Below are 27683 nucleotides of genomic sequence, written 5' to 3'. Positions count from 1 at the left end.
TGGTTCTATCTGTCTGTCTCTATCCCACTGTCGCTGGTTCTATCTGTCTGTCTGTCTCCATCCCACTGTCACTGGTTCTATATGTCTGTCTCTATCCCACTGTCGCTGGTTCTATCTGTCTGTCTCTATCCCACTGTCACTGGTTCTATCTGTCTGTCTCTATCCCACTGTCGCTCCTTCTGTCTGTCTGTCTGTCTCTATCCCACTGTTGCTCCTTCTATCTGTCTGTCTCTATCTCACTGTCGCTGGTTCTATCTGTCTGTCTCTATACCACTGTCACTGATTCTGTCTGTCTCTATCCCACTGTCGCTGGTTCTATCTGTCTGTCTCTATCCCACTGTCGCTGGTTCTATCTGCCTGTCTCTATCCCACTGTTGCTGGTTCTATATGTCTGTCTGTCTCTATCCCACTGTTGCTCCTTCTAACTGTCTTTCTCTATCGCACTGTCGATGGTTCTATCTGTCTGTCTCTATACCGCTGTCACTGATTCTGTCTGTCTCTATCCCACTGTCGCTGGTTCTGTCTGTCTATCTCTATCCCACTGTCGCTGATTCTGTCTGTCTGTCTCTATCCCACTGTCGCTTGTTCTGTCTGTCTGTCTCTATCCCACTGTCGCAGGTTCTGTCTGTCTGTCTTCATCCCATTGTCGCAGGTTCTATCTGTCTGTCACTATCCCACTGTTGCTCCTTCTGTCTGTCTGTCTTTGTACCAACTATCGCTGGTTCTGTCTGTCTGTCTCTATCCCACTGTCGCTGCTTCTGTCTGTCTGTCTCTATCCCACTGTCGCTGGTTCTGTCTGTCTGTCTCTATCCCACTGTCGCTGGTTCTCTCAGTCTGACTCTATCTCACTGTCGCTGGTTCTATCTGTCTGTCTCTGTCCCACTGTCGCTGGTTCTGCCTGTCTGTCTCTATCCCACTGTCGCTGGTATATCTTTCTGTCTCCATCCCACTGTTGCTCCTTCTAACTGTCTGTCTCTATCCCACTGTCGCTGGTTCTATCTGTCTGTCTCTATCCCACTGTCGCTGGTTCTATCTGTCTGTCTCTATCCCACTGTTGCTCCTTCTATCTGTCTTTCTCTATCCCACTTTCACTCGTTCTGTCTGTCTGTCTGTCTCTATCCCACTGTCGCTCCTTCTATCTGTCTGTCTCTATCCCACTGTCGCTCCTTCTATCTCTCTGTCTCTATCCCACTTTCGCTCGTTCTGTCTGTCTGTCTGTCTGTCTCTATCCCACTGTTGCTCCTTCTAACTGTCTGTCTCTAGCCCACTGTCGCTGGTTCTATCTGTCTGTCTCTATCCCACTGTCGCTGGTTCTATCTGTCTGTCTCTATCCCACTGTCGCTGGTTCTATCTGTCTTTCTCTATCCCACTGTCGCTGGTTCTATCTGTCTGTCTCTATCCCACTGTCGCTGGTTCTATCTGTCTGTCTCTATCCCACTGTCGCTGGTTCTATCTGTCTGTCTCTATCCCACTGTCGCTGGTTCTATCTGTCTGTCTCTATCCCACTGTCGCTGGTTCTATCTGTCTTTCTCTATCCCACTGTCGCTGGTTCTATCTGTCTTTCTCTATCCCACTGTCGCTGGTTCTATCTGTCTGTCTCTATCCCACTGTCGCTGGTTCTATCCGTCTGTCTCTATCCCATTGTTGCTCCTTCTAACTGTCTGTCTCTAGCCCACTGTCGCTCCTTCTGTCTGTCTGTCTCTATCCCACTGTCGCTCCTTCTGTCTGTCTATCTCTATCACACTTTCACTCGTTCTGTCTGTCTGTCTGTCTCTATCCCACTGTTGCTCCTTCTAACTGTCTGTCTCTATCCCATTGTTGCTCCTTCTAACTGTCTGTCTCTATCCCACTGTCGCAGGTTCTATCTGTCTGTCTCTGTCCCACTGTCGCTGGTTCTGCCTGTCTGTCTCTATCCCACTGTCGCTGGTATATCTTTCTGTCTCTAGCCCACTGTCGCTGGTTCTATCTGACTTTCTCTATCTCACTGTCGCTGGTTCTATAAGACTTTCTCTATCTCACTGTCGCTGGTTCTATCTGACTTTCTCTATACTCACTGTCGCTGGTTCTATCTGACTTTCTCTATCTCACTGTCGCTGGTTCTATCTGTCTGTCTCTGTCCCACTGTCGCTGGTTCTGCCTGTCTGTCTCTATCCCACTGTCGCTGGTATATCTGTCTGTCTCTATCCCACTGTCGCTCCTTCTGTCTGTCTGTCTCTATCCCACTTTCACTAGTTCTGTCTGTCTGTCTCTATCCCACTGCCGCTGGTTCTGTCTGCACATCTCTATCCTACTGTCGCAGGTCCTGTCTGTCCGTCTATATCCAACTGTCGCTGGTTCTGTCTGTCTGTCTCTATCCCACTGTCGCTGGTTCTATCTGTCTGTCTCTATCCCACTGTCGCTGGTTGTATCTGTCTGTCTCTATCCCACTGTCGCTGGTTCTGTCTGTCTGTCTCTATCCCACTGTCGCTGGTTCTATCTGTCTGTCTCTATCCCACTGTCGCTGGTTGTATCTGTCTGTCTCTATCCAACTGTCGCTGGTATATCTGTCTGTCTCTATCCCACTGTCGCTGGTATATCTGTCTGTCTCTATCCCACTGTCGCTGGTATATCTGTCTGTCTCTATCCCACTGTCGCTGGTTCTATCTGTCTGTCTCTATCCCACTGTCGCTGGTATATCTGTCTGTCTCTATCCCACTGTCGCTGGTATATCTGTCTGTCTCTATCCCACTGTCGCTGGTTCTATCTGTCTGTTTCTATCCCACTGTCGTTGGTATATCTGTCTGTCTCTATCCCACTGTCGCTGGTTCTATCTGTTTGTCTCTATCCCACTGTCGCTGGTATATCTGTCTGTCTCTATCCCACTGTCGCTGGTATATCTGTCTGTCTCTATCCCACTGTCGCTGGTTCTATCTGTCTGTTTCTATCCCACTGTCGCTGGTATATCTGTCTGTCTCTATCCCACTGTCGTTGGTTCTATCTGTCTGTTTCTATCCCACTGTCGCTGGTTCTGTCTGTCTGTCTCTATCCCACTGTCGCTGGTTCTATCTATCTGTCTCTATCCCACTGTCGCTGTTACTATCTGTCTGTTTCTATCCTACTGTCGCTTGATCTGTCTCTTTCCCACTGTCGCTCGTTGTATTTGTCTTTCTCTATCCCACTGTCACTGGTTCTATCTGTCTGTCTCTGTCCCACTGTCGCTCATTCTATCTCTCTGTCTCTATCCTACTGTCACTGGTTCTATCTCTCTGTCTCTATCCACCTGTCACTGGTTCTATCTGTCTGTCTCTATCCCACAGTCGCTGGTTCTATCTCTCTGTCGCTGGTTCTATCTGTCTGTCTCTATCCCACTGTCACTGGTTCTATCTGTCTGTCTCTATCCTACTGTCGCTGGTTCTATCCGTCTGTCTCTATCCCACTGTCGCTCCTTCTGTCTGTCTGTCTCTATCCTACTTTCACTCGTTCTGTCTGTCTGTCTGTCTGTCTCTATCCCACTGTTGCTCCTTCTAACTGTCTGTCTCTATCCCACTGTTGCTCCTTCTAACTGTCTGTCTCCATCCCACTGTTGCTGGTTCTATCTGTCTGTCTCTATCCCAATGTTGATCCTTCTATCTGTCTTTCTCTATCTCACTGTCGCTGGTTCTATCTGTCTGTCTCTATCCCACTATCACTGGTACTATCTGTCTGTCTCTATCCCACTGTCGCTCCTTCTGTCTGTCTGTCTCTATCCCACTATCTCTCGTTCTGTCTGTCTGTCTGTCTCCATCCCACTGTCGTTGGTTCTATCTGTCTGTCTCTGTCCCACTGTTGCTCCTTCTAACTGTCTGTCTCTATCCCACTGTTGCTCCTTCTAACTGTCTGTCTCTATCCCACTGTCGCTGGTTCTATCTGTCTGTCTCTATTCCACTGTTGCTCCTTCTAACTGTCTGTCTCTATCTCACTGTCACTGGTTCTATCTGTCTGTCTCTATCCCACTGTCGCTGGTTCTATCTGTCTGTCTCTATCCCACTGTCGCTGGTTTTGTCTGTCTCTATCCCACTGTCGCTGGTTCTATCTGTCTGTCTGTCTCTATCCCACTGTTGCTCCTTCTAACTGTCTGTCTCTATCCCATTGTTGCTCCTTCTAACTGTCTGTCTCTATCCCACTGTCGCAGGTTCTATCTGTCTGTCTCTGTCCCACTGTCGCTGGTTCTGCCTGTCTGTCTCTATCCCACTGTCGCTGGTATATCTTTCTGTCTCTAGCCCACTGTCGCTGGTTCTATCTGACTTTCTCTATCTCACTGTCGCTGGTTCTATAAGACTTTCTCTATCTCACTGTCGCTGGTTCTATCTGACTTTCTCTATCTCACTGTCGCTGGTTCTATCTGACTTTCTCTATCTCACTGTCGCTGGTTCTATCTGTCTGTCTCTGTCCCACTGTCGCTGGTTCTGCCTGTCTGTCTCTATCCCACTGTCGCTGGTTATATCTGTCTGTCTCTATCCCACTGTCGCTCCTTCTGTCTGTCTGTCTCTATCCCACTTTCACTAGTTCTGTCTGTCTGTCTCTATCCCACTGCCGCTGGTTCTGTCTGCACATCTCTATCCTACTGTCGCAGGTCCTGTCTGTCCGTCTATATCCAACTGTCGCTGGTTCTGTCTGTCTGTCTCTATCCCACTGTCGCTGGTTCTATCTGTCTGTCTCTATCCCACTGTCGCTGGTTGTATCTGTCTGTCTCTATCCCACTGTCGCTGGTTCTGTCTGTCTGTCTCTATCCCACTGTCGCTGGTTCTATCTGTCTGTCTCTATCCCACTGTCGCTGGTTGTATCTGTCTGTCTCTATCCAACTGTCGCTGGTATATCTGTCTGTCTCTATCCCACTGTCGCTGGTATATCTGTCTGTCTCTATCCCACTGTCGCTGGTATATCTGTCTGTCTCTATCCCACTGTCGCTGGTTCTATCTGTCTGTCTCTATCCCACTGTCGCTGGTATATCTGTCTGTCTCTATCCCACTGTCGCTGGTATATCTGTCTGTCTCTATCCCACTGTCGCTGGTTCTATCTGTCTGTTTCTATCCCACTGTCGTTGGTATATCTGTCTGTCTCTATCCCACTGTCGCTGGTTCTATCTGTTTGTCTCTATCCCACTGTCGCTGGTATATCTGTCTGTCTCTATCCCACTGTCGCTCGGTATATCTGTCTGTCTCTATCCCACTGTCGCTGGTTCTATCTGTCTGTTTCTATCCCACTGTCGCTGGTATATCTGTCTGTCTCTATCCCACTGTCGTTGGTTCTATCTGTCTGTTTCTATCCCACTGTCGCTGGTTCTGTCTGTCTGTCTCTATCCCACTGTCGCTGGTTCTATCTATCTGTCTCTATCCCACTGTCGCTGTTACTATCTGTCTGTTTCTATCCTACTGTCGCTTGATCTGTCTCTTTCCCACTGTCGCTCGTTGTATTTGTCTTTCTCTATCCCACTGTCACTGGTTCTATCTGTCTGTCTCTGTCCCACTGTCGCTCATTCTATCTCTCTGTCTCTATCCTACTGTCACTGGTTCTATCTCTCTGTCTCTATCCACCTGTCACTGGTTCTATCTGTCTGTCTCTATCCCACAGTCGCTGGTTCTATCTCTCTGTCGCTGGTTCTATCTGTCTGTCTCTATCCCACTGTCACTGGTTCTATCTGTCTGTCTCTATCCTACTGTCGCTGGTTCTATCCGTCTGTCTCTATCCCACTGTCGCTCCTTCTGTCTGTCTGTCTCTATCCTACTTTCACTCGTTCTGTCTGTCTGTCTGTCTGTCTCTATCCCACTGTTGCTCCTTCTAACTGTCTGTCTCTATCCCACTGTTGCTCCTTCTAACTGTCTGTCTCCATCCCACTGTTGCTGGTTCTATCTGTCTGTCTCTATCCCAATGTTGATCCTTCTATCTGTCTTTCTCTATCTCACTGTCGCTGGTTCTATCTGTCTGTCTCTATCCCACTATCACTGGTACTATCTGTCTGTCTCTATCCCACTGTCGCTCCTTCTGTCTGTCTGTCTCTATCCCACTATCTCTCGTTCTGTCTGTCTGTCTGTCTCCATCCCACTGTCGTTGGTTCTATCTGTCTGTCTCTGTCCCACTGTTGCTCCTTCTAACTGTCTGTCTCTATCCCACTGTTGCTCCTTCTAACTGTCTGTCTCTATCCCACTGTCGCTGGTTCTATCTGTCTGTCTCTATTCCACTGTTGCTCCTTCTAACTGTCTGTCTCTATCTCACTGTCACTGGTTCTATCTGTCTGTCTCTATCCCACTGTCGCTGGTTCTATCTGTCTGTCTCTATCCCACTGTCGCTGGTTTTGTCTGTCTCTATCCCACTGTCGCTGGTTCTATCTGTCTGTCTGTCTCCATCCCACTGTCACTGGTTCTATATGTCTGTCTCTATCCCACTGTCGCTGGTTCTATCTGTCTGTCTCTGTCCCACTGTCGTTGGTTCTATCTGTCTGTCTCTATCCCACTGTCGCTCCTTCTGTCTGTCTGTCTGTCTCTATCCCATTGTTGCTCCTTCTAACTGTCTGTCTCTATCTCACTGTCACTGGTTCTATCTGTCTGTCTCTATACCACTGTCACTGATTATGTCTGTCTCTATCTCACTGTCGCTGGTTCTATCTGTCTGTCTCTATCCCACTGTCGCTGGTTCTATCTATCTGTCTCTATCCCACTGTCACTGGTTCTATATGTCTGTCTGTCTCTATCCCACTGTTGCTCCTTCTAACTGTCTTTCTCTATTGCACTGTCGATGGTTCTATCTGTCTGTCTCTATACCGCTGTCACTGATTCTGTCTGTCTCTATCCCACTGTCGCTGGTTCTGTCTGTCTATCTCTATCCCACTGTCGCTGATTCTGTCTGTCTGTCTCTATCCCACTGTCGCTTGTTCTGTCTGTCTGTCTCTATCCCACTGTCGCAGGTTCTGTCTGTCTGTCTTCATCCCATTGTCGCAGGTTCTATCTGTCTGTCACTATCCCACTGTTGCTCCTTCTGTCTGTCTGTCTATATCCAACTATCGCTGGTTCTGTCTGTCTGTCTCTATCCCACTGTCGCTGGTTCCATCTGTCTGTGTCTATACCACTGTCGCTGGTTCTGTCTGTCTGTCTCTATCCCACTGTCGCTGGTTCTCTCAGTCTGACTCTATCCCACTGTCGCTGGTTCTATCTGTCTGTCTCTGTCCCACTGTCGCTGGTTCTGCCTGTCTGTCTCTATCCCACTGTCGCTGGTATATCTTTCTGTCTCCATCCCACTGTTGCTCCTTCTAACTGTCTGTCTCTATCCCACTGTCGCTGGTTCTATCTGTCTGTCTCTATCCCACTGTCGCTGGTTCTATCCGTCTGTCTCTATCCCACTGTTGCTCGTTCTAACTGTCTGTCTCTAGCCCACTTTCACTCGTTCTGTCTGTCTGTCTGTCTCTATCCCACTGTCGCTCCTTCTGTCTGTCTGTCTCTATCCCACTGTCGCTCCTTCTGTCTGTCTATCTCTATCACACTTTCACTCGTTCTGTCTGTCTGTCTGTCTCTATCCCACTGTTGCTCCTTCTAACTGTCTGTCTCTAGCCCACTGTCGCTGGTTCTATCTGTCTTTCTCTATCCCACTGTCGCTGGTTCTATCTGTCTGTCTCTATCCCACTGTCGCTGGTTCTATCTGTCTTTCTCTATCCCACTGTCGCTGGTTCTATCTGTCTGTCTCTATCCCACTGTCGCTGGTTCTATCTGTCTGTCTCTATCCCACTGTCGCTGGTTCTATCTGTCTGTCTCTATCCCACTGTCGCTGGTTCTATCTGTCTGTCTCTATCCCACTGTCGCTGGTTCTATCTGTCTTTCTCTATCCCACTGTCGCTGGTTCTATCTGTCTTTCTCTATCCCACTGTCGCTGGTTCTATCTGTCTGTCTCTATCCCACTGTCGCTGGTTCTATCCGTCTGTCTCTATCCCATTGTTGCTCCTTCTAACTGTCTGTCTCTAGCCCACTGTCGCTCCTTCTGTCTGTCTGTCTCTATCCCACTGTCGCTCCTTCTGTCTGTCTATCTCTATCCCACTTTCACTCGTTCTGTCTGTCTGTCTGTCTCTATCCCACTGTTGCTCCTTCTAACTGTCTGTCTCTATCCCATTGTTGCTCCTTCTAACTGTCTGTCTCTATCCCACTGTCGCAGGTTCTATCTGTCTGTCTCTGTCCCACTGTCGCTGGTTCTGCCTGTCTGTCTCTATCCCACTGTCGCTGGTATATCTTTCTGTCTCTAGCCCACTGTCGCTGGTTCTATCTGACTTTCTCTATCTCACTGTCGCTGGTTCTATAAGACTTTCTCTATCTCACTGTCGCTGGTTCTATCTGACTTTCTCTATCTCACTGTCGCTGGTTCTATCTGACTTTCTCTATCTCACTGTCGCTGGTTCTATCTGTCTGTCTCTGTCCCACTGTCGCTGGTTCTGCCTGTCTGTCTCTATCCCACTGTCGCTGGTATATCTGTCTGTCTCTATCCCACTGTCGCTCCTTCTGTCTGTCTGTCTCTATCCCACTTTCACTAGTTCTGTCTGTCTGTCTCTATCCCACTGCCGCTGGTTCTGTCTGCACATCTCTATCCTACTGTCGCAGGTCCTGTCTGTCCGTCTATATCCAACTGTCGCTGGTTCTGTCTGTCTGTCTCTATCCCACTGTCGCTGGTTCTATCTGTCTGTCTCTATCCCACTGTCGCTGGTTGTATCTGTCTGTCTCTATCCCACTGTCGCTGGTTCTGTCTGTCTGTCTCTATCCCACTGTCGCTGGTTCTATCTGTCTGTCTCTATCCCACTGTCGCTGGTTGTATCTGTCTGTCTCTATCCAACTGTCGCTGGTATATCTGTCTGTCTCTATCCCACTGTCGCTGGTATATCTGTCTGTCTCTATCCCACTGTCGCTGGTATATCTGTCTGTCTCTATCCCACTGTCGCTGGTTCTATCTGTCTGTCTCTATCCCACTGTCGCTGGTATATCTGTCTGTCTCTATCCCACTGTCGCTGGTATATCTGTCTGTCTCTATCCCACTGTCGCTGGTTCTATCTGTCTGTTTCTATCCCACTGTCGTTGGTATATCTGTCTGTCTCTATCCCACTGTCGCTGGTTCTATCTGTTTGTCTCTATCCCACTGTCGCTGGTATATCTGTCTGTCTCTATCCCACTGTCGCTGGTATATCTGTCTGTCTCTATCCCACTGTCGTTGGTTCTATCTGTCTGTTTCTATCCCACTGTCGCTGGTTCTGTCTGTCTGTCTCTATCCCACTGTCGCTGGTTCTATCTATCTGTCTCTATCCCACTGTCGCTGTTACTATCTGTCTGTTTCTATCCTACTGTCGCTTGATCTGTCTCTTTCCCACTGTCGCTCGTTGTATTTGTCTTTCTCTATCCCACTGTCACTGGTTCTATCTGTCTGTCTCTGTCCCACTGTCGCTCATTCTATCTCTCTGTCTCTATCCTACTGTCACTGGTTCTATCTCTCTGTCTCTATCCACCTGTCACTGGTTCTATCTGTCTGTCTCTATCCCACAGTCGCTGGTTCTATCTCTCTGTCTCTATCCACCTGTCGCTGGTTCTATCTGTCTGTCTCTATCCCACTGTCGCTCCTTCTGTCTGTCTTTCTCTATCCCACTTTCACTCGTTCTGTCTGTCTGTCTGTCTCTATCCCACTGTCGCTGGTTCGGTCGATCTGTCGGTCTGTCTGTCTGTCTGTCTGTCTGTCTGTCTGTCTGTCTGTCTGTCGTTGGTTCTACCTGCCTGTCTCTATCCTACTGTCGCTTGATCTATCTTTCTCTCTTTCCCACTGTCGCTCGTTCTATTTTACTGTCTCTATCCCACTATCGTTTATTCTATCTGTCTTTCTCTGTCCCACTGTCGCTGGTTCTGTCTGTCTGTCCCTCTTTCTCTCTGTTTTTTTGTGTCCTGTGATTATGCTCTTCCCCTACTCTCTCTTTTCCTTTTCTCTTTCTGTTCCCCTTCTCTCCCTCTCTCCCTATTCTCTCTCTCGCTCTTCTCATTCTCTCTATCTCTCTTGCTCTACCTCTTCTCTCTCACTCTGTCCCTCCCTGTCATATGTGTATATTTGTGTCTTTGTGTATCTACAGACAGAGTTGTGTATAGTGTGCAGTTCATGTGTGTGTGAGATTGAATATGTTCTGGTTGGGTGCATGTAAAGCCATGTTATCACCAGCTGCACACCGTGGATACGCTTTTGGCAGTGCCTGCACCTGTGCACAGCAACGGGGTCATTTGTGATGTGTCCGCGCCTGTGTGTTGGTGTGTGCATGCATGTTCCACATGACTGCCTTCATATGTGTGTGTTCTAATTGACTGCCTGTAATACCATCTGATTAAAATGTCATGATGTCATACAAAACGTAGGTGCTAGACATACTGTCTGTACTCATGGGTCTGTCATGGTTCCTCCGTGTGTGTGCGTGTTTGTGTGTGCACGCCCGTGCACGCCTGTGCGCATGCAATTGTCAAGGACCTGACTGGTGACCCCAACGACGACCATGGATCTGTGTCACCGTGTGGGTGTGAGTTGGGTGGGAAAGAGAATAGCTGAATGTGTGTAGCGACGGCAGATTGCCAGCAGTTGAAACACAACAGGAAGTGTCCGTGAGTGTGGCTGTATCCCTGGGCTATGTCTCTGTCATCGGTATTTACGCTGATGGCCGTTGTGTGTGTGTGCACCAGTGTCCGCATGCTGCTGCAGGTGAGAGCAATGCATTATGGTCCACTCTGCGCCGCCGCCACCCAAGGTCCCGTAAGTACTGCCAAACTGTCGCCCCCTGTGCCCCTTGCTGTCATACTGTCAAATGTCCATTTGTAGGGGATGATTGAGGCTTTATTTGACAGCATGCAAACCCTGCTGTACACCCCCTTCCCTCCCCTCTCTGTCTCTGATCTGTCATTATGACAAAAATAGAAAAGCAAATGAATGAAATTAATAAATACAAGCTTGATCTGCTTTCACACCAGTCGTCTGTTTTGTCGGCCCTAATCCAGAAACATGGATGCTATTAATCAGCTGATTCTGAGATGGAGGGGAGAATGAGGGGAGAGGAAATGGGGGGAGGAGGGGAGAGCTGGATGAAGCAATGGGTGGGAATTTAGGTTGTGACCCTGGAACACTCAGGCTGATCTGTGGGGGCTTGTGTATGAGGCAGGGAGGCATGGGGAGGCAAGCAGGGGGGCCTGTATAGAGAGAGAGTGAGGAGATACATCAACCTGCAGGCTTAATTGGCCCTCTGAGGGTTCTAGCAGCAATGTGAAGAGAGAGAGATGGAAAATGAGGGGTAGGGGGGGTTATGGAGGCTGGAGATGGAGGCTAATAGAGATGGAGAGAGAAGTGGTAGAGAGAAAGGGAAAGAGAGTTTTATTTTTTATTTTTTAAATTTTACCTTTATTTAACTAGGCAAGTCAGTTAAGAACAAATTCTTATTTTCAATGACGGCCTAGGAACAGTGGGTTAACTGCCTGTTCAGGGGCAGAACGACAGATTTGTACCTTGTCAGCTCGGGGATTTGAACTTGCAACCTTTTCGGTTACTAGTCCAACGCTCTAACCACTAGGCTACCCTGCCGCCCCAGAGTGGGGAGAGAGATGAATGGAAGGGCAGAGAGGGAGAGAGACGGATGAGAGATGATGGGGGGGGCAGAGGGGGAGAGAGAGACGGTGGAGAGATGAGTGGGGGGAGAGAGAGACGGAGGAGAGATGAGTGGGGGGAGAGAGAGACGGAGGAGAGATGAGTGGGGGAGAGAGAGACGGAGGAGACATGAGTGGGGGGAGAGAGAGACGGAGGAGAGATGAGTGGGAGAAAGAGGGAAAGAGAGAGATGGAGGAGAGATGAGTGGGGGGAGAGAGAGACGGAGGAGAGATGAGTGGGGGAGAGAGGGAAGAGAGAGACGGAGGAAAGATGAGTGGGGGAGAGAGAGACGGAGGAGAGATGAGTGGGGGAGAGAGAGATGGAGGAGAGATGAGTGGGGGAGAGAGAGACGGAGGAGAGATGAGTGGGGGAGAGAGAGACGGAGGAGAGATGAGTGGGGGAGAGAGAGACGGAGGAGAGATGAGTGGGGGGAGAGAGAGACGGATGAGAGATGAGTGGGGGAGAGAGGGGAAGAGAGAGACGGAGGAGAGATGAGTGGGGGGGGGAAGAGGGGGAGAGAGAGACGGAGGAGAGATGAGTGGGGGAGAGAGAGATGGAGGAGAGATGAGTGGGGGAGAGAGTGGAAGAGAGAGACGGAGGAGAGATGAGTGGGGGAGAGAGAGACGGAGGAGAGATGAGTGGGGGAGAGAGAGACGGAGGAGAGATGAGTGGGGGAGAGAGAGGAAGAGAGAGACGGAGGAGAGATGAGTGGAGGGAGAGAGAGGAAGAGAGAGACGGAGGAGAGATGAGTGGAGAGAGAGAGGGGGAGAGAGAGATGGAGGAAAGTGAAAGATGAATGGGGAATATGAGATGGAGAGGGTGAGGGAATAAAAACAAGAAAGAAGGAGGGAGGAGAGTGAGAGTGAGAGTGACGGATGAGCCAAACCCTGGAGGATAGAGAGATCATGCTGTCTGAGTATCCTAAGCAGACGAGAAGGTCAGCAAAGGAAAAACCAGATGCCCTGTCAAGTGAGACACAACTAAACAGCCAAAGTTCATTCACAATTACAGCACATAGTATACCCAATCCTTGCGCTGATGCAATTCCAATTGAGATGTCCTTCTGCAGTTTTTACTCATGTCTCTGATAGTTCAACAGGCTGCTTATGACCAGCGCCAGAGTGCGATGGCACTCTCTCAAGCCATGCAGAAATTATTCAAGTTAATTTATGAATGCAGCGTATGGCTTCCACCCATTTGCTGTTATGTAATGGGACTTCAATGCCTGATGTGTAAGCTATCGTTATAGTTCTGTTACAGTAGATTGAGGAAGATAATTATTATTAAATAGCATTGTAGCAAGGGCACTTTGTGCAGTGGGCTTTGTGGGCTGATACACTACATAACCATTTTATTTCCATGAGGCAATTGTTCCGTGTTTCTTAATCACAAGATCTAAGATGAACAGTATTTGAGTAATTTTCCTTCTGTAGCTTCACAATCCCCAATTCCCTTTGAAATCAATATCGGTCTTCTTTCTCACATTTCAGATGTGCGTCATTCTTTAAAAGCCTGTCTATACTACAAGACCAAATCCAGCAAAAACCAAATGAACACAACAGCCTAGCCTACAGAAGATCCCTACACAATGAGATGTACCGCAGGGAGGCAGGCCAGCTAGCAAAGAAATGCGTAGGCTGTCATACACCACTGCTGAATGCAGAGAACTCCACAAATTAAACTCTTGGGAGACCCAGAGAGAGCCTAGAGACACACAGCAGCCTCTCATACGGAATATACAGAGGAGAGAGTGGGAGGATCATTGCTTTTCTTTCTTTCTTTTCGACTGTGTCTTTTCTAACACCACAGGCTAGAATCATTTCCTCTTTAACACGCAAAGAACCACCAGCCGGTTTACACCTTGGATGACATGAACAGGGACGCCTATGGAGGAGATCACAGAGAGATTCCTAGGACAAATAGATCACATGGGACTTCCTGTGTGATGTACAGCAGTCAGCCACCGCTAGCAGGCTCACAGGGCATCGTTGAGTCGTTCATCACCAAGCTATCAGAGAGGGACAGTGACAGATCATGGATCGCCTTATCCTTTACAGGGAGATGACAGGTGACAAGGTCTTTGCGATTCATTACGATTAGATGTGGCTTGACTCGACATCAAATCCAGGGATAATGTGGCTAGCTCTTCTATAGCTAGCACTAGCACTGTACTGAATCAGGACTATGCTGTCCTTAGTACTGCTTCAGTCATATTCCACCACGACCTCCTCTCCAGTGGAGGCTCCTCAGTGGAGGAAGGGGAGGACCATCCTCCTCAGTGAATTTCATAAAAATACAAAATAAATAATAAAAGGAAAAGTTATAATTTTTTTGATAAAACTATACTAAATATATTCACATCACCAAATAATTGATTAAAACACACTGTTTTCCAAATAAGGTTTACAGTAGCCTAAACAGCACTCTGTAGTGTAGCACCATGGTGTACCCAGAGGACAGCTAGCTTTCGTCCTCCTCTGGGTACATTGACTTCAATACAAACGCTCCTGGCTCTTGGTTCTCACCCCCTTCCATAGACTTACACAGTAATTATGACAACTTCCTTAGGACGTCGTCCGACCTATCAGAGCTCTTGCAGGATGAACTGACATGTTGTCCACCCAATCAAAGGATCAGAGAATGAACCTAGTACTGAAAACATAAGTTACAGCTAGCTACCACTGCGGAGCATAAAATGTGGTGAGTAGTTGATTCAACGAGAGAGAAAGACAATAGTTGAGCAGTTTTGAACAAACTAATTTCTTCCAAAATGAAGGAGAAGCAAGAGAGAAATAGAGAGAGCGATATTGTCTGTTTAATTCAGTTTCACTTACTTAGCTAGAAAATTCAGCTAGCAAGTTTAGCCTACTGAAACACCCGCCTCAAACAGAGGGATGCTATGTTAGCTAGCGGGCTGTGACTATCCAACACAATACTGCAAGTTTTCCAAGTCAAGGTAAGCTTTTAGTTGTACTAATATATTACCACCGGGGCTCACCGGTGTAACAGCTTACTGACTAAACACTGTAACGTTACTACATGATTGTAGCAGGTTTACTAATGCTTTAGTTCTATTAGCTATGTTGACTATGACGTTACTTTAGCTAATATGGTGACAACGATGTAGACTGTGTGTAGTGGTTTGGCTTGGATAATTTTTTTTTGCCTGGTCACATACAGCTGATGTGTTGTGCATTGAGGTTCACATGAGAATGTGAGAGGAGGAGAGTGCATAGATGCGAGAAGGAATACAATGTGGCTGCTATGAAAGTGAACTGTGTTTACCCGTGATCAGGGGTGTGTTCATTCCGTCGATTCTGTTGAGAAGCATTTCTTAAACAGAAGCAAACGGAACACAATGGGGATAAACATACCCGAATTTGTCCAATACAAACTCTTGTTTGCAACTGTTGGACTAATGACTGCATCCTATATAAGATAGATACAGGCATACAGTGTGCAAGGCGGTTTTGAAAGCTACCGTCTGTCCATATGTCACTGTCTATCACATCAAATGTGTCTCTCGACCTGTGTGCACCTACGTTGTGAACTCATTCATAGGCTAGGTTGTAGCAACCTCATGATGGGTAGAGGGGAAATTAGAGTATCATGTAGTAGCCTAAACCTATCAATGTTACATTGAACTGGGTGAATGGAATATGAATGAGAGTCATCCAATATGCTGTAATAGAAATAAGGCCATGCTCATAATAAAAAATCATCCTCCCTCATCTTAAACGGCACCGACCGCCACTTCTCCTCTCCCACACCTTTTCTTAGATGACACGGCTCAAAGGTTGTTTCCATTATTTGTCAGGTGGTATTACAGCTAGACACAGCTAACTGAAGCTCTACCTCCTGTCCAGGTCTAGCCATAGCCTCTACACTGGCAGTGGTCTGCTCAGTTAAACCCAAATGACTCCTCCAATCTATTAATAACCATGATCAAATGTACATAAGCTTCCCACAGCTTAGTTCCCACTGTCAAAAGAGCTACAGTTGGGTAGAGCTATATATAATGTAAGCCTGGAGGCTTCTAGCACCATGGCTAGTTCTGCAAATCCAAGTCATTCCAATATATTGTCAAATGGCCAGGTCGTATTGACTCCAATGTCACATCAAATTCCCCAAATCTACGTAAAAATCTATACCACTTGCCCTTGGCCATGCACCTTAAACGCTTGGCAGGGAAAGCGATCAGAGCAAATTGGCCAGGCCGTGGGAATGATGTTTAGGCACCGATCAAGCACCTCACAGGCACTGCAGTAACAGACTTGCCCAGAAGATTGTTTGATGGTTGACAACATGCTATTGTGTTCACATTAAACGCCATGTAAGACCAAATCCACCTACAGTAAGTGAACAGTTAGAAATTCAGCAACACAGAATGAATGCACCTTGAAATAGTAAGACGTACTTTGCAATTTGCAATAATTTGCAGGAATGTTCATTCTGCTACAGTAGAGCCTTTGCAATCACTTTTACATGCTCCTCAAACAGTGATCACAAGGAAGGCGATTGTGGATCCATTTATGGTGTTTTTGTCTTTGCCTTTGGATTTAGATTCCAACATAGACCTCAACCTACCAAAGACATGACTATGTATTTTACAGTGAACTTACACGACTAGCCTCTATTCAGTTATTTATAGCCAACTTCCTGATCCTGAGTAAATTGCATCTTTGAAACGTTTTACATGTTTGTCTTTGTATTCCCTACATTAGGTCTATTTCACAAATCTATCTCACAAAAAAAAGACATTTGGCTGCAGTTTTAATAGCATGGGAATGTAAAACCTACTAATCTGCTTGTAACCCTGCTGTCGTTCATCCCTCACATAAAATCCATTGTTCTTGGGATGAGCCCAAAGCTGAACACTCACAGCATCTGTTGACCCAGCTAACATTCTGCTAAAATGTATTGTGGCTCCCATCATGTCTCTGGTACTGAAGGTTAGGGATAACATTTCTCTAACGTTTGTTTGTCTACTTCTCTCAGCATTCCGAGGACATAACATTCCATAACATTCCAACAATATTCTAGATGACTTTTCGGAGCTCTAGAAGGAGTTTCTTTTGTAAATAGAAAGATAATGTTCAACTGAATCCAAACCAGACCTAGATTAACATGTTGTTTGCTAATGAACCAACTGACATCCTCCCCTCAATAGGGACTGAAAACCACATAAATATGTATATTTGAGGAGATGTTGGGAGGTCCATTGAGCAACACTCAAAAGAAATCATGATCTGACAGTTAACGTCCTCGAGCGAGTGAAGGCCACTGACTGAATACATGATACTGGTTTACTTCAGAATAGAGAGAAAACATGATGACTTAAAATATAAGAGGAGAATATAAGAGATGGCTAAGACAGGCCTATTTTCCAGCAGATGCCTCAAAAGAACATCATTGTCAACTAGTATGTCAGAGTAAACAACTTCTCTGACATTTACAGTACACAAACGCAGCTTGGGTAGCATTGAGGAATCAGGTGTACTTCTCTCACTGCCTGCCATTCTCATGAGCACACACTGAGTGTGTGGCGTGATCAACATGCCCTCTTTGAACAATTCATTGATTCATTGGCCATCAATGACCAGACTGCTCTAACAACAGCCTATATCCAACACTGAGAAAGGAGATGGAAAACAATCAATGAAACCACAACTGAGACAGGAAATCCTTCAGCTCTCTGTGTCCATGTATTATTTTGTGTGTCATAGTTTGCTTTCCCATCTGCCTGGAGAAGTCTAGGGGCTGTCCTCAGATCTGATCTCAACCCATATTCACAATGTGTCTCTGAGTAGGAATGCTGATCTAGGATCAGTTTTGCCTTTTAGAGCATAATGACTTACATTACATGGAAAGAGGACACCTGATCCTAGATTAGCACTGCTACTGTGGGATGCTTTGTGAATACAAGCCAAGGGTTTCCTGTACAAAAGAAGGCACTGAAAGGAAAGCTTGCCATGAGATTACCAGACGCCCTGGAATCCATGAAAAACAATCAAGAAAAACGACATCCAAGCATAGTAATAGTCATATTTCTCCTCCCTCAACCTAATTGGCTTTATATGTGGTATTACTTGCTACATTACAGAATTACAGAGAACCACCCATACCTTCTTTCTATGTGTGTGTGTGTGTGTGTGTGTGTGTGTGTGTGTGTGTGTGTGTGTGTGTGTGTGTGTGTGTGTGTGTGTGTGTGTGTGTGTGTGTGTGTGTGTGTGTGTGTGTGTGTGTGTGTGTGTGTGTGTGTGTGTGTGTGTGTTCCATCAATAAGACATGTTAACCTTGGCCCAGTTACGATCAGCACTTTGACCAGCCCGATAATTGTAAAAAGCAATGGAGGTAGGTTTCCCTTGGGCCAGAACCAAGACCCAAGAAAGCTTCAGCAAATTACAATGAGGTTGGAGGGGTGGGGGCAGTAGGTCTCTCACATCCAACCTACCTTGGTCTACATTTCCTACTTCCTTCCAGGCTACTACATAACCCTTACTGCACCAACTTGGCAAACGTTACTGCACCAAACAGTCTACAAAAACCTTCATGCCAGCGAAGGATGATCCCTATCTTAGTCTAAATGTCTTATTTCAGTATCTATGCAACATCGTATCATTTGTGTTATTGTTACAGCACCGACAAAGGCAAGACAAATTATATTGAGCAGGTAGAAATAACAAAAGCTTCAAAAGCCTCTTTGCCATTGAAGGATGGAAACAAAAGTGCACCGTGCGGCTCAAAACAAAGCCAATGATCGAATCAATAGATCTAATCAATACGTGGAGGCTGATAATTGAAGAGGTTAGATCACAGGCAGCACTTGGTGTTCCGATCAGTCATACTGATCAACAACAGCTGTGGTATTTTCACCAGTATTGGGAGTAATAGGGAAATTAAACTCGAGAGGTGTGTTGCTGATGGGTGCCGTGCTGCGAGGGTTGCATCAAGCTGCCAGATTCTCAGGGAGATGATCAGTTAACTGTGTGTAGCCTGCTGGGGTTGCAGAGAGCAAAACAAGAGTAAGTTAAGCTCTGGTCAGAACTGTACAGAGCACACCTGGGGTTCATAGCTAAAATAAAACTCACTGCAGAGAGCAAATCCACAGTAAGGTCTGGCTTTGATCTGTAAACTGCAGCACATAACTGGACAGTAGTTGATATCAAAAATCAAAATGACTTTTCCAAGGATTTCGGTTTGTGTGTATTTCACCTTGAAATAACCTGCAAGTCTCTACTTCACAAATGAACAAAGGATCAGCACCTTTGCATTGCTATACAGTAAAACAAAGGCTCGCATTTGATAAAAACTGAAAGCAGTGAATGCTTTGGTCAAACATCATGTAATACTGCATATGAGGATATGAGGAGGAAGTCAGTGTTGGGGTCATTCTTGAACTCTGATGTTGCAAGCACCATACTCCTGCCATCAGAAGCAACATAATATTCTGTGTTTGAATGTACCCAAACACAGGTATAATTGTGGACAGCATTACATTACCTCAGAGATGAAACCACGGAGTACATTGAACACCCCATATAACTGCTATCTCATTGGCAGAGACATGTGCTGTCCATGGTGCTGAAATAAGTTGGCTGCAATAGCATTTTTCTGCTAATGCAATCGCACAGCACTCCTTTTCAGCACCATGGACAGCACAGACCACGTGGTTATAATCGAAACGAAACAAGCACATTTAGCACACACATATCCAATAATATTGTGTTTCAGTTCAACCCAGGTAAGAATGAAATGTCTTAGAAACCCATAGATTTCACTCAACCTCAACCACATTTTATTTAACAAAATAGAAGCAGGTCAAATGTAGTAAAGCATATAAATGTAACTCTGGGACACAGCGTTGAGATATGACCAATAATTCATGAGCCGTGGTAAAATGTTCCACAGCAGAGACTGATAATTACCCTTTGAAGCAATACACCAACAGACTGGAGTCTGAAGTTATGGACAGCACTGTTGTTGCCAAAGATCTGCTGAGATAATACTCCCCAAGGTCGGCCTATGTGATTGGTTACATTTAGTGATGGGGGGGTGGGTGTGAGTGTGAGTGTGAGCATACAGACAGACACACACATGTAGACAGACACCAGTGCACATGCACACACATTTAATCAATAATTCTAATTATTTAAATGCATACATACACACACACACTGCCCAGACACTCGACAATGAACATTGTTCTGCTAATGCAGTCACACAGCTAACCATATAGTCTATCAGTCCACAGTGTTAAAAAGGCCTGGGAGAAATGTTTGCTGTTGTATTAAGATAAATTATGAATCAGACAGGGTTGAGACAGGGTTGATATTGAAATGGCTCTGAGCACTTTGACCTTCTGCAGGCCAGTGCATGTCTGACTTGTAATGCCTTATTGACAAGACTATTCCAAAATGGATTGTAGCAATGGGGTCTCTTGCGCATATGCTTATTTATAAGAGAATTAAAAACAGTGGGTACATTGACGGACTTGATCCTAATGAAAAATAAAAACCAGTATGGACAAAACGAATTCAGTGCTTGAATTTACAGAGTATTCATATAAAACAAAAACATTTCACAATCCTGTGATCTGTACCGTGTTACTGCAGAACCAGTGACATTGATCAATTTGAATGGATTATCAGAATATCACGTTTAATGCTAACCATTATTGTACACTGTAATCATCATCTTGATATCACTATAGTTGCTCAGTAACATGTCATAGCACTGGGCAACAGACCGACTGTTGAACACTTTTAATATTGAAGAATATATATGTTTCCTAATGCAACATTGCCCATTCATACCCGATTTAATTAACCTCTCAAGATAAAGATTCCCATTCCAAAACGCCCTCTTGCAAAACTCCTATACCTCAGCCCTCCCTCCACTGGAGAAGATGCACCAACAGCGACATCGTGAGTTTCCTCGTCTAGAGTAATGCGGTGATCCTGCCATGTCTTCCCAATGGCATCAGACTAATACTGTCGATTGCTAAGACGTGTTTTTTTAAATATTTTTTTCCTGTATGCAAACTGACCATTGCCCCATCTATTTTAAGCACGTTAGTTAAAAAAATGTAAGTCCATTTGTCATATTTGGACACAATAGATGGCTTTACAAAAGCTCACATAAATGGAGGTGAATCATAGCCTACGCTTTGTGGAGGAATACTTTTTACATTAAAAAAGCATTTTAGTCTACCTGCGCTCTGTACATAGATCGAACTGCACATACCATTACTTCCATTGAAAACATTTTAATTTTGAAAAAATATGCAGTTAGAAAACCCCCCATATAATTCGGTAAAGCCTTCTCCTCTCCCCCAAAGCAGGCTTTAGTCATTAACACACAAAACCACGAACTGTTTTTAGCTACATTAACCTTGCAGCATAACCATCTGAGTGACGTTAATTGGTCAGGCTCATCTGCATCCCGAATATCTGAAATTCAACAATTGGCACACCATAAAATAACACATTATACATTCATAAAGAGCTGAATGTGCAGATATGTTGAGATCTGCACCAATTATAAATAACCCCGATATTTATCGACAATCAAATGATAAAACAAACAAAAAAGAACATGCATGGACAGCGTTTAGCTTCTTTTTCGTCCCGATGTGTTCTTTTTCAGTTTTTTTTACCGTTTTAAAACAACAAACACAAATCCTATAACGCAGTTCACAAAAAATAGAGAAATGGCACTTTGTATATATTCATATATAGTTTTATATGTATATATATACTGTATATATTCATATTGACAACATGAAAGAAGGGTCGAGTTGGCTTCTTCGTTACTTATGGTATGGTTCCCCAGTGTGTGTTGAAACCATGCGAAATCATGCAGATCTGATAGTCAGTTATTTACATTACATTCATGCGCTCGTGCACAATTTCCCGATTCTTCTCTCTCAGATCGTCAGTCTGATTGCGGCAAATAGCTCTACTGGGAGGGGGCCGGGGAAGGGGTCTATACATATATTACAGTTGGTTCTGTAGCAGACTCATTGGCACCACAGTCAACTGGAGCAAAAAAAAAATCTCCGACAAAAAGCGAATGAAGAAGCTTCGTAACATAGCAATTGTTTTGTTTTTCTTCAATTGCCATTGTGTCAAGAGAACGCAGTATACTTGTCTGTCTGTTTGTATTCCAGGTTTTATTGTCAGTAGTCGTTTTACGCATCATTTGTTGTGGAGAAATGGGCGCTACAGTCAAACCCTCTTTGCGCGCCCCCGTCCGCATGGTAAGGCCCGCTATGCCAATAAGACGAGTCGCACACTGTCTGCAAGGAATTGATCTCTGACGCAGAGGAATTACCATCCCTCCGCTTTGATCTCTTGCGATTCCGCAAAATGAAGACAAGCATCCCTACAACAGTGAACGCAGACGTGACAAATACCAGTAGTAGCCCAGGGACTAGTACAGAGATGGATACCCTGTTCGGCTCCACATAGGAGTTCGAGCGCGTACCCGTGTCTGCGGTGAATGTGCTGTTTTTGGAGAGAGAGGTGGGGTAGACTTTGTCATACAACTTGGGACACATCAGATCATTTCGGACGTGACGGAAATCCCTTTTCCAGAACTCTTCTGGGGACTCACACTTGAGATCACTAACGATCACATCTGCCCCCAGTTTCTCCGTCCACTGTTTGAAAGGGACAATATTACACGAGCAATCCCAAGGGTTCCCATGCAAATCAATTTGTATGATCGAATTGAGTTGATCTAAGACCCCTGCGACAGGGAGATAGGTGAAATAATTATTATGCAAGCTAATCTTTGATAAAGACACTCCAAGGAAAGCATCCACAGGTAGCGCTTTCAGCAAGTTATTGTTAAGGAAAAGCACTCGCAGATTGGGCAGAGGACTGAATGTGCCTGCTAGTATCAACTGTATGTCATTATATTCCAAACTGAGATATTCCAGATTTTGAAGTCCAATGAACATTTCCGCAATGAGCGTATCCAGGTAATTCTTATCCATGTACAACCATCTTAATTCGGTGAGGTTTTGAAAAGTGCTGTTGTCTATCAATTTGATGTTGTTTCCACCCAAATCAAGGAGATTCAGACTTGAATAGCCATTGAGATGGTTCTTTTTTATAGCATGGACGTTGTTATCTCTCATGTTTAATTCGTGCGCAGTGATGGGTTTGGGTTTTAGGTTAGCCAAGCTCTCTATCTTCTTGCCCTCGCAGTTAACCCCTAACCCCTGCCTGGATCCAATGAGCTTGCAGCTGCATGGCACAGGGCATGATGCGTTCTGCACAATCTGCAGCTGCTCTCTCTCCCCATTCACACCTGTCATAGATGTGGGCTTCGTTTTCAACTGCCAGTGCGATTTAGAGCGTCCCTTTTGCCCATTCCCTGGGGTTGGGGACCCAGGATCACCACGAGCTTTATAAGGCGTTGGAACGGGCCCAGGTACAGAGGTCTCCTCTTGGGTAGGAGGTGCAACTAAACTCTCGTCAGCACCACTTTTTATTGAAGGACACAGATCCATCTCCGATGTCTCGTTCAAGTCGTTCCCTTGCAGTGGCGTTGGAGCCTCGCAGATCACCCGGCCGATAAGCGCGTTCTGCGGTATATTCTCCAGCCATTCCTTCAGGGAAACCAGGTCGCAGTTGCAGTCCCAGGGGTTATCCTCCAATAAAACCTCCGCAATGCCCGGTATTTGTTCGAGAACTCCCTCATAAGGCACCGTTTTGATTCGGTTCCCTCGCAGGTCGAGGTGGGTGATGGGAACGTGTTGAAACACATTTATAGGTAGTGCACTGATGAGGTTATCATTTAGAATTAACACTTCAAGTTTATTTAAGTCCCTGAACACGGCCGGGTCAATGTCTCTCAATAGATTAAAATCAGCCTGAAGATATTCCAAGTCATCTAAACCAAGAAAGGTGCTCTTCCTAAATGACCGTATCTTGTTATTATTTATGTGTAGCCTTTTCACGAGCTGCAGTCCCAGAAAAGCACCAGGGACAATGTCATGCAAACCGTTGTTTTCCAAATGCAAGCTTACGGCATTGTAAAAGTTAGCAAACTCATTGGGGAAAAGCCTGGATAAAGAATTCCCATGCAATAGCAAGTGATAAAACTGGGAACTGGGACCAGTCAAATGGTGCAGATTAGTAAAGCTCCTTTTTTCGCAGTCAATGTGCAAATCGCCTTCAATCTCATTGCAGGAGCAGATCTGCTCCTTACAAATGTCCCTTGTAACATTTCCAATAGCAACACAAAGAGCCGCCTTCAGCAAGACAATCCAAAGCAGCATTTTCAATACAAACAATTCATCCCCGATTTCAAGACTTGAAAACGAGCTGTTGAATCAATGTTTTTAGTCCAGTTTATCCCCAAAAAGATAGACCGACGGGTCTAAAAGAAATGACGACAGTCCTTTATAAGATCCATGCTCTTCTAGCCCGTTATGTCCAGGCGTCCAGCTTTAAAATGACCATATAGAATGCCTCAGATCGAATGGATCCTTTTGCTGGTATGAAAATAATTGAAAACAACAAACCGCAATAGCATCTGACACATTTTTAGGCTTTTGTTCGGTAATGACTGACCTTGCAAATTGTATAAATCCGTGATTTTCTCGTCGTGCTGCGGTAGCAGTGGGTGCTGTTCTTTTCCCCTCGGTGCTGAATTCACACCGACGCTGGATATTTAGTGCTGATCACACTGCCACTGAAAGAAAAACGCATTCCTCACACCTTTCGGTGTCTTCCTTGCGTTTGTTTCCAGTGCTTTTCTTTGGTAATTTTGAATCACAAAGAGGTTACACAGAGACTGTGCTCGTTCTAGCCCGGTGCTCTTGGAAAGATCTCACACCCTCTACTGAGCTGCAATGGAAAAAATCCATCGTCTGAGGGAATGCTGAAAAAAATCAATCCACATAGAGGACTAGCAAGCGTTAAAATGTTCACCCTAAAAGCTGTTGTTCTGTTCAGTCTTTTTTGACCAATAATATTCCCATTCTTAAGCCAACAAGGTTATGGATTCCAAACGACGTTCCTTATTTCATGTTACTGATTAGGCTGAATCCTTGCTTTAGATCCGCTTCTGTTGTTTTTTTAATTTTAAATTTTTAAAAAGTAAACTAGACGACATAACGCATTGCCAACGTATTGGAGACAACTCGTTTCCAAATCGGGGGTTGGTTATAACCTTATCTAATGATTCATTTGCGCATTTTATGAAGACTAATAATCTCTGGTGTGTGTATTGCATCAAGCACAGCATACGAGTGCCCTCCAGCGTGAATGTTACTTTCCCTCTGCTAGGAACCGCTGTTGAATGCGGTAAAATAATTAACTACATAGACTACAACGTACATGCAACAACCCAGCCAAATGATACGGCTCTCAGTTGACTACAACAAACAATGTGTCTTTGTAAACTATGCGCACATAGGCTACTGTACGTCACGATTTCAAAGAGGATTGCAAAATAAAAATAAAAATTGCAATTAAAAAGCAAAAGTGCTTTGCGTCAACTAACCCAAATGTTTCGCTATGGATATTTGCCATAGTCTCTGCTTCGATTCATTTCTTAAAACACACCTTGCAGTTATAGGCTAACTCAAGCTTGTTGGTAGCACTAGATTTATGGAACATCATCGTTTTGTTTTGTATTATTAATGTGGTAGGCCTGGTCTACATATTTGATAGATATATCAAAAATGACAACATAACTGGAGTCATGAGATTGACATCACATCTCTGACATAATAGAAATAACGTCCAAAAGAGGAGGAATTCTGACAGGGTTGGGCTCAACAACTCAAATTGATTACTTTGCAAATTACACATGCATTAGTGTCTGTGGCATTTCAAACGGTAGCACATGCCAATGGCTAAGGATAAACCTGGGCTCAGGGGTAGACCTAACAAAGTAAATGTAAATCCAGGACACTCCAATTAGTATGAAATGTTACGTTTCCTATGGTATTGCAATGAGGGGGGCAGGGGGCAGGTCTCGAACCCTCAAACTTCTAGCCCGAGGTCCGGCGCGCTATCGACTGTACTGCAAAAGCATGCTCGTGCGGCAGAATCGATTTACGCGGTTATAAACCCAGTGTCGTTACATTACTCCCTCCTTTCAAATAGTGCCTTTTCGCGCTAGCTTGCGACTCTACGCCTTACAGGAACGCGCTCACCGGTCAAGCACACGCACTGTCGTGGATGCAGGGTCCGATCACTTCTGACACCAATGTAATGAAACACCAGGGAGCAGGACTCGAACCCTCAACCAGCTAGCCCGAAGTCCGGCGCGCTATCGACTGTGCCGCAAAAGCATGCTCGTGCGGCAGAGTCGATTTCCGCGCTTATAAACCCAGGGTCGTTACACTATGTATTAATTTTTGAATGTCCATCATCCATTTCATATGATATGTTGTGAATTACAATTCATTTGTTATTTTATGAATTGTATGATATGCTACAATTCATAAAATATGTTACTCATTTGCAAAGCATTTGATATTTTTACAAATTCCTATTTGTTTTGGCTAACGTTAGCTAGGATGTCTAACACTAATGTTAGCTAGGTGGCTAACGTTAGCTAGGCTAGGGGTTAGGGTTCAGATTAGGAGTTAGGAGTTAAATTAAAGGATTACGGTCAGTGTTAGGGGAAGGGTTAGCTAACATGCTAAATTGTCCCAAAATAGCTAAAATGCTAAAGTTGTTTGTGATGAGATTCAAATACTCAACCTTGGGGTTGCTAGACGTTCATGTTATACACCTACGCATCCAGCCCAACCAACCACCCTACTTTCATTTTTGCTTTAAGTAACCTTCTGTCTTATGTAACATGCCATTCTAATTTGAGGGCCGGATTTACATTTCATGCGTTACATCTCGTCTATGTAACCAGGCTGTAAGGAAAGAAGCAACCAGCACTATTTCCAACCAGGGTCAAATGCCACATTCTCATGTAGGGTATCCTAATGAGGCTCTCTCACAAATGATCATCTTTTGTTTACAAATATGGAGATGTACAGTAGAGATTGCCCACTTTTGCCTAAAGTAGCTCTGTAATGGGCAGTGCTATTGCAGTCCATACAAAAAAAAACTGTATGGTTTCACAGTAACACATTACATATAGTCCCAGATTCCAATTTCTAAAGAAGTCTTTATCAAGAGAATGTAGTAGCAAGATCATGTTCTGCTGGCTAAGACACACTAAACATGAACCAAATGAGGACATAACCTTAACTTGACCAGCAAACACACACAGTTCAGTTTTCATTAAGCCTTTAAAATGTCAGAGAAACAATCTCTGAAAGCATCAGGAAATGGGCATAAAATGCTTTTAATTATCTTGTTCTTTGGCCATTTAGAAGCATTCTGTGAACATTCAGTGACCTAAGTATTTTTTGTTGTTTATCGGTCTTTTGTGTCAGTCCTTCAACCCAGCATGTGGTCAGATATCATCCTTTCAGAGTCAGTCATAAAAACAACAAAAACAACTCCCACACACAGAAGAAGGAGAACAAGGAGGAGGGCAAAATGCCACAAGTCAACTTTTGAAATCACACATTCAGACACACACAGCCACACAGAGACACACACACACACTTCTGGTTGCCAGAAGTGTAGTTAAACACGTCCACACAGACGCACGCACGCACGCACGCACACGCACACACGCACACACGCACACACGCACACACGCACACACACACACACACACACACACACACACACACACACACACACACACACACACACACACACACACAGACTCGTGGTCTCTTATCCCTTTTGAAACCTATAGTTTCTGGACGATAACCTTCCTTAGGACACAGGTTCCAGTGAGCCTAAGTTGTGATGTGTTAATGGATGTTTGCCTGAAGTTTTCCAATCAGCTGGGGTCCCACTGTGGGCCAGATCAAAACAAGCAGGGATGTGTTCAAGCTAAACTATGTAACCAATAGTCAATTTGGCCAGCCAAACAAACACCACACAGAGGAGAAGCAGGCATCCAAGGGCACATCAATCATGCACACTCATCAATGG

The 27683-nt window shown here is 45.2% G+C and overlaps 1 protein-coding gene across 1 annotated transcript; it reads right to left on the bottom strand.

The window, feature by feature from the left end:
* Window positions 1-19414: 19414 nt before the first annotated feature.
* Window positions 19415-24957, bottom strand: LOC139566256 (SLIT and NTRK-like protein 1). Its single transcript, XM_071387303.1, has one exon. It carries the CDS (start codon window positions 23933-23935, stop codon window positions 21836-21838), a length of 2100 nt encoding a protein of 699 aa, XP_071243404.1. The 5' UTR covers window positions 23936-24957; the 3' UTR covers window positions 19415-21835.
* Between the last annotated feature and the right edge of the window lie 2726 nt (window positions 24958-27683).

The sequence above is a fragment of the Salvelinus alpinus genome, chromosome 38, assembly GCF_045679555.1.
Source record: "Salvelinus alpinus chromosome 38, SLU_Salpinus.1, whole genome shotgun sequence".
Lineage (NCBI taxonomy): Eukaryota > Metazoa > Chordata > Actinopteri > Salmoniformes > Salmonidae > Salvelinus > Salvelinus alpinus.
This window is presented reverse-complemented; position numbering and strand designations above follow the sequence as displayed.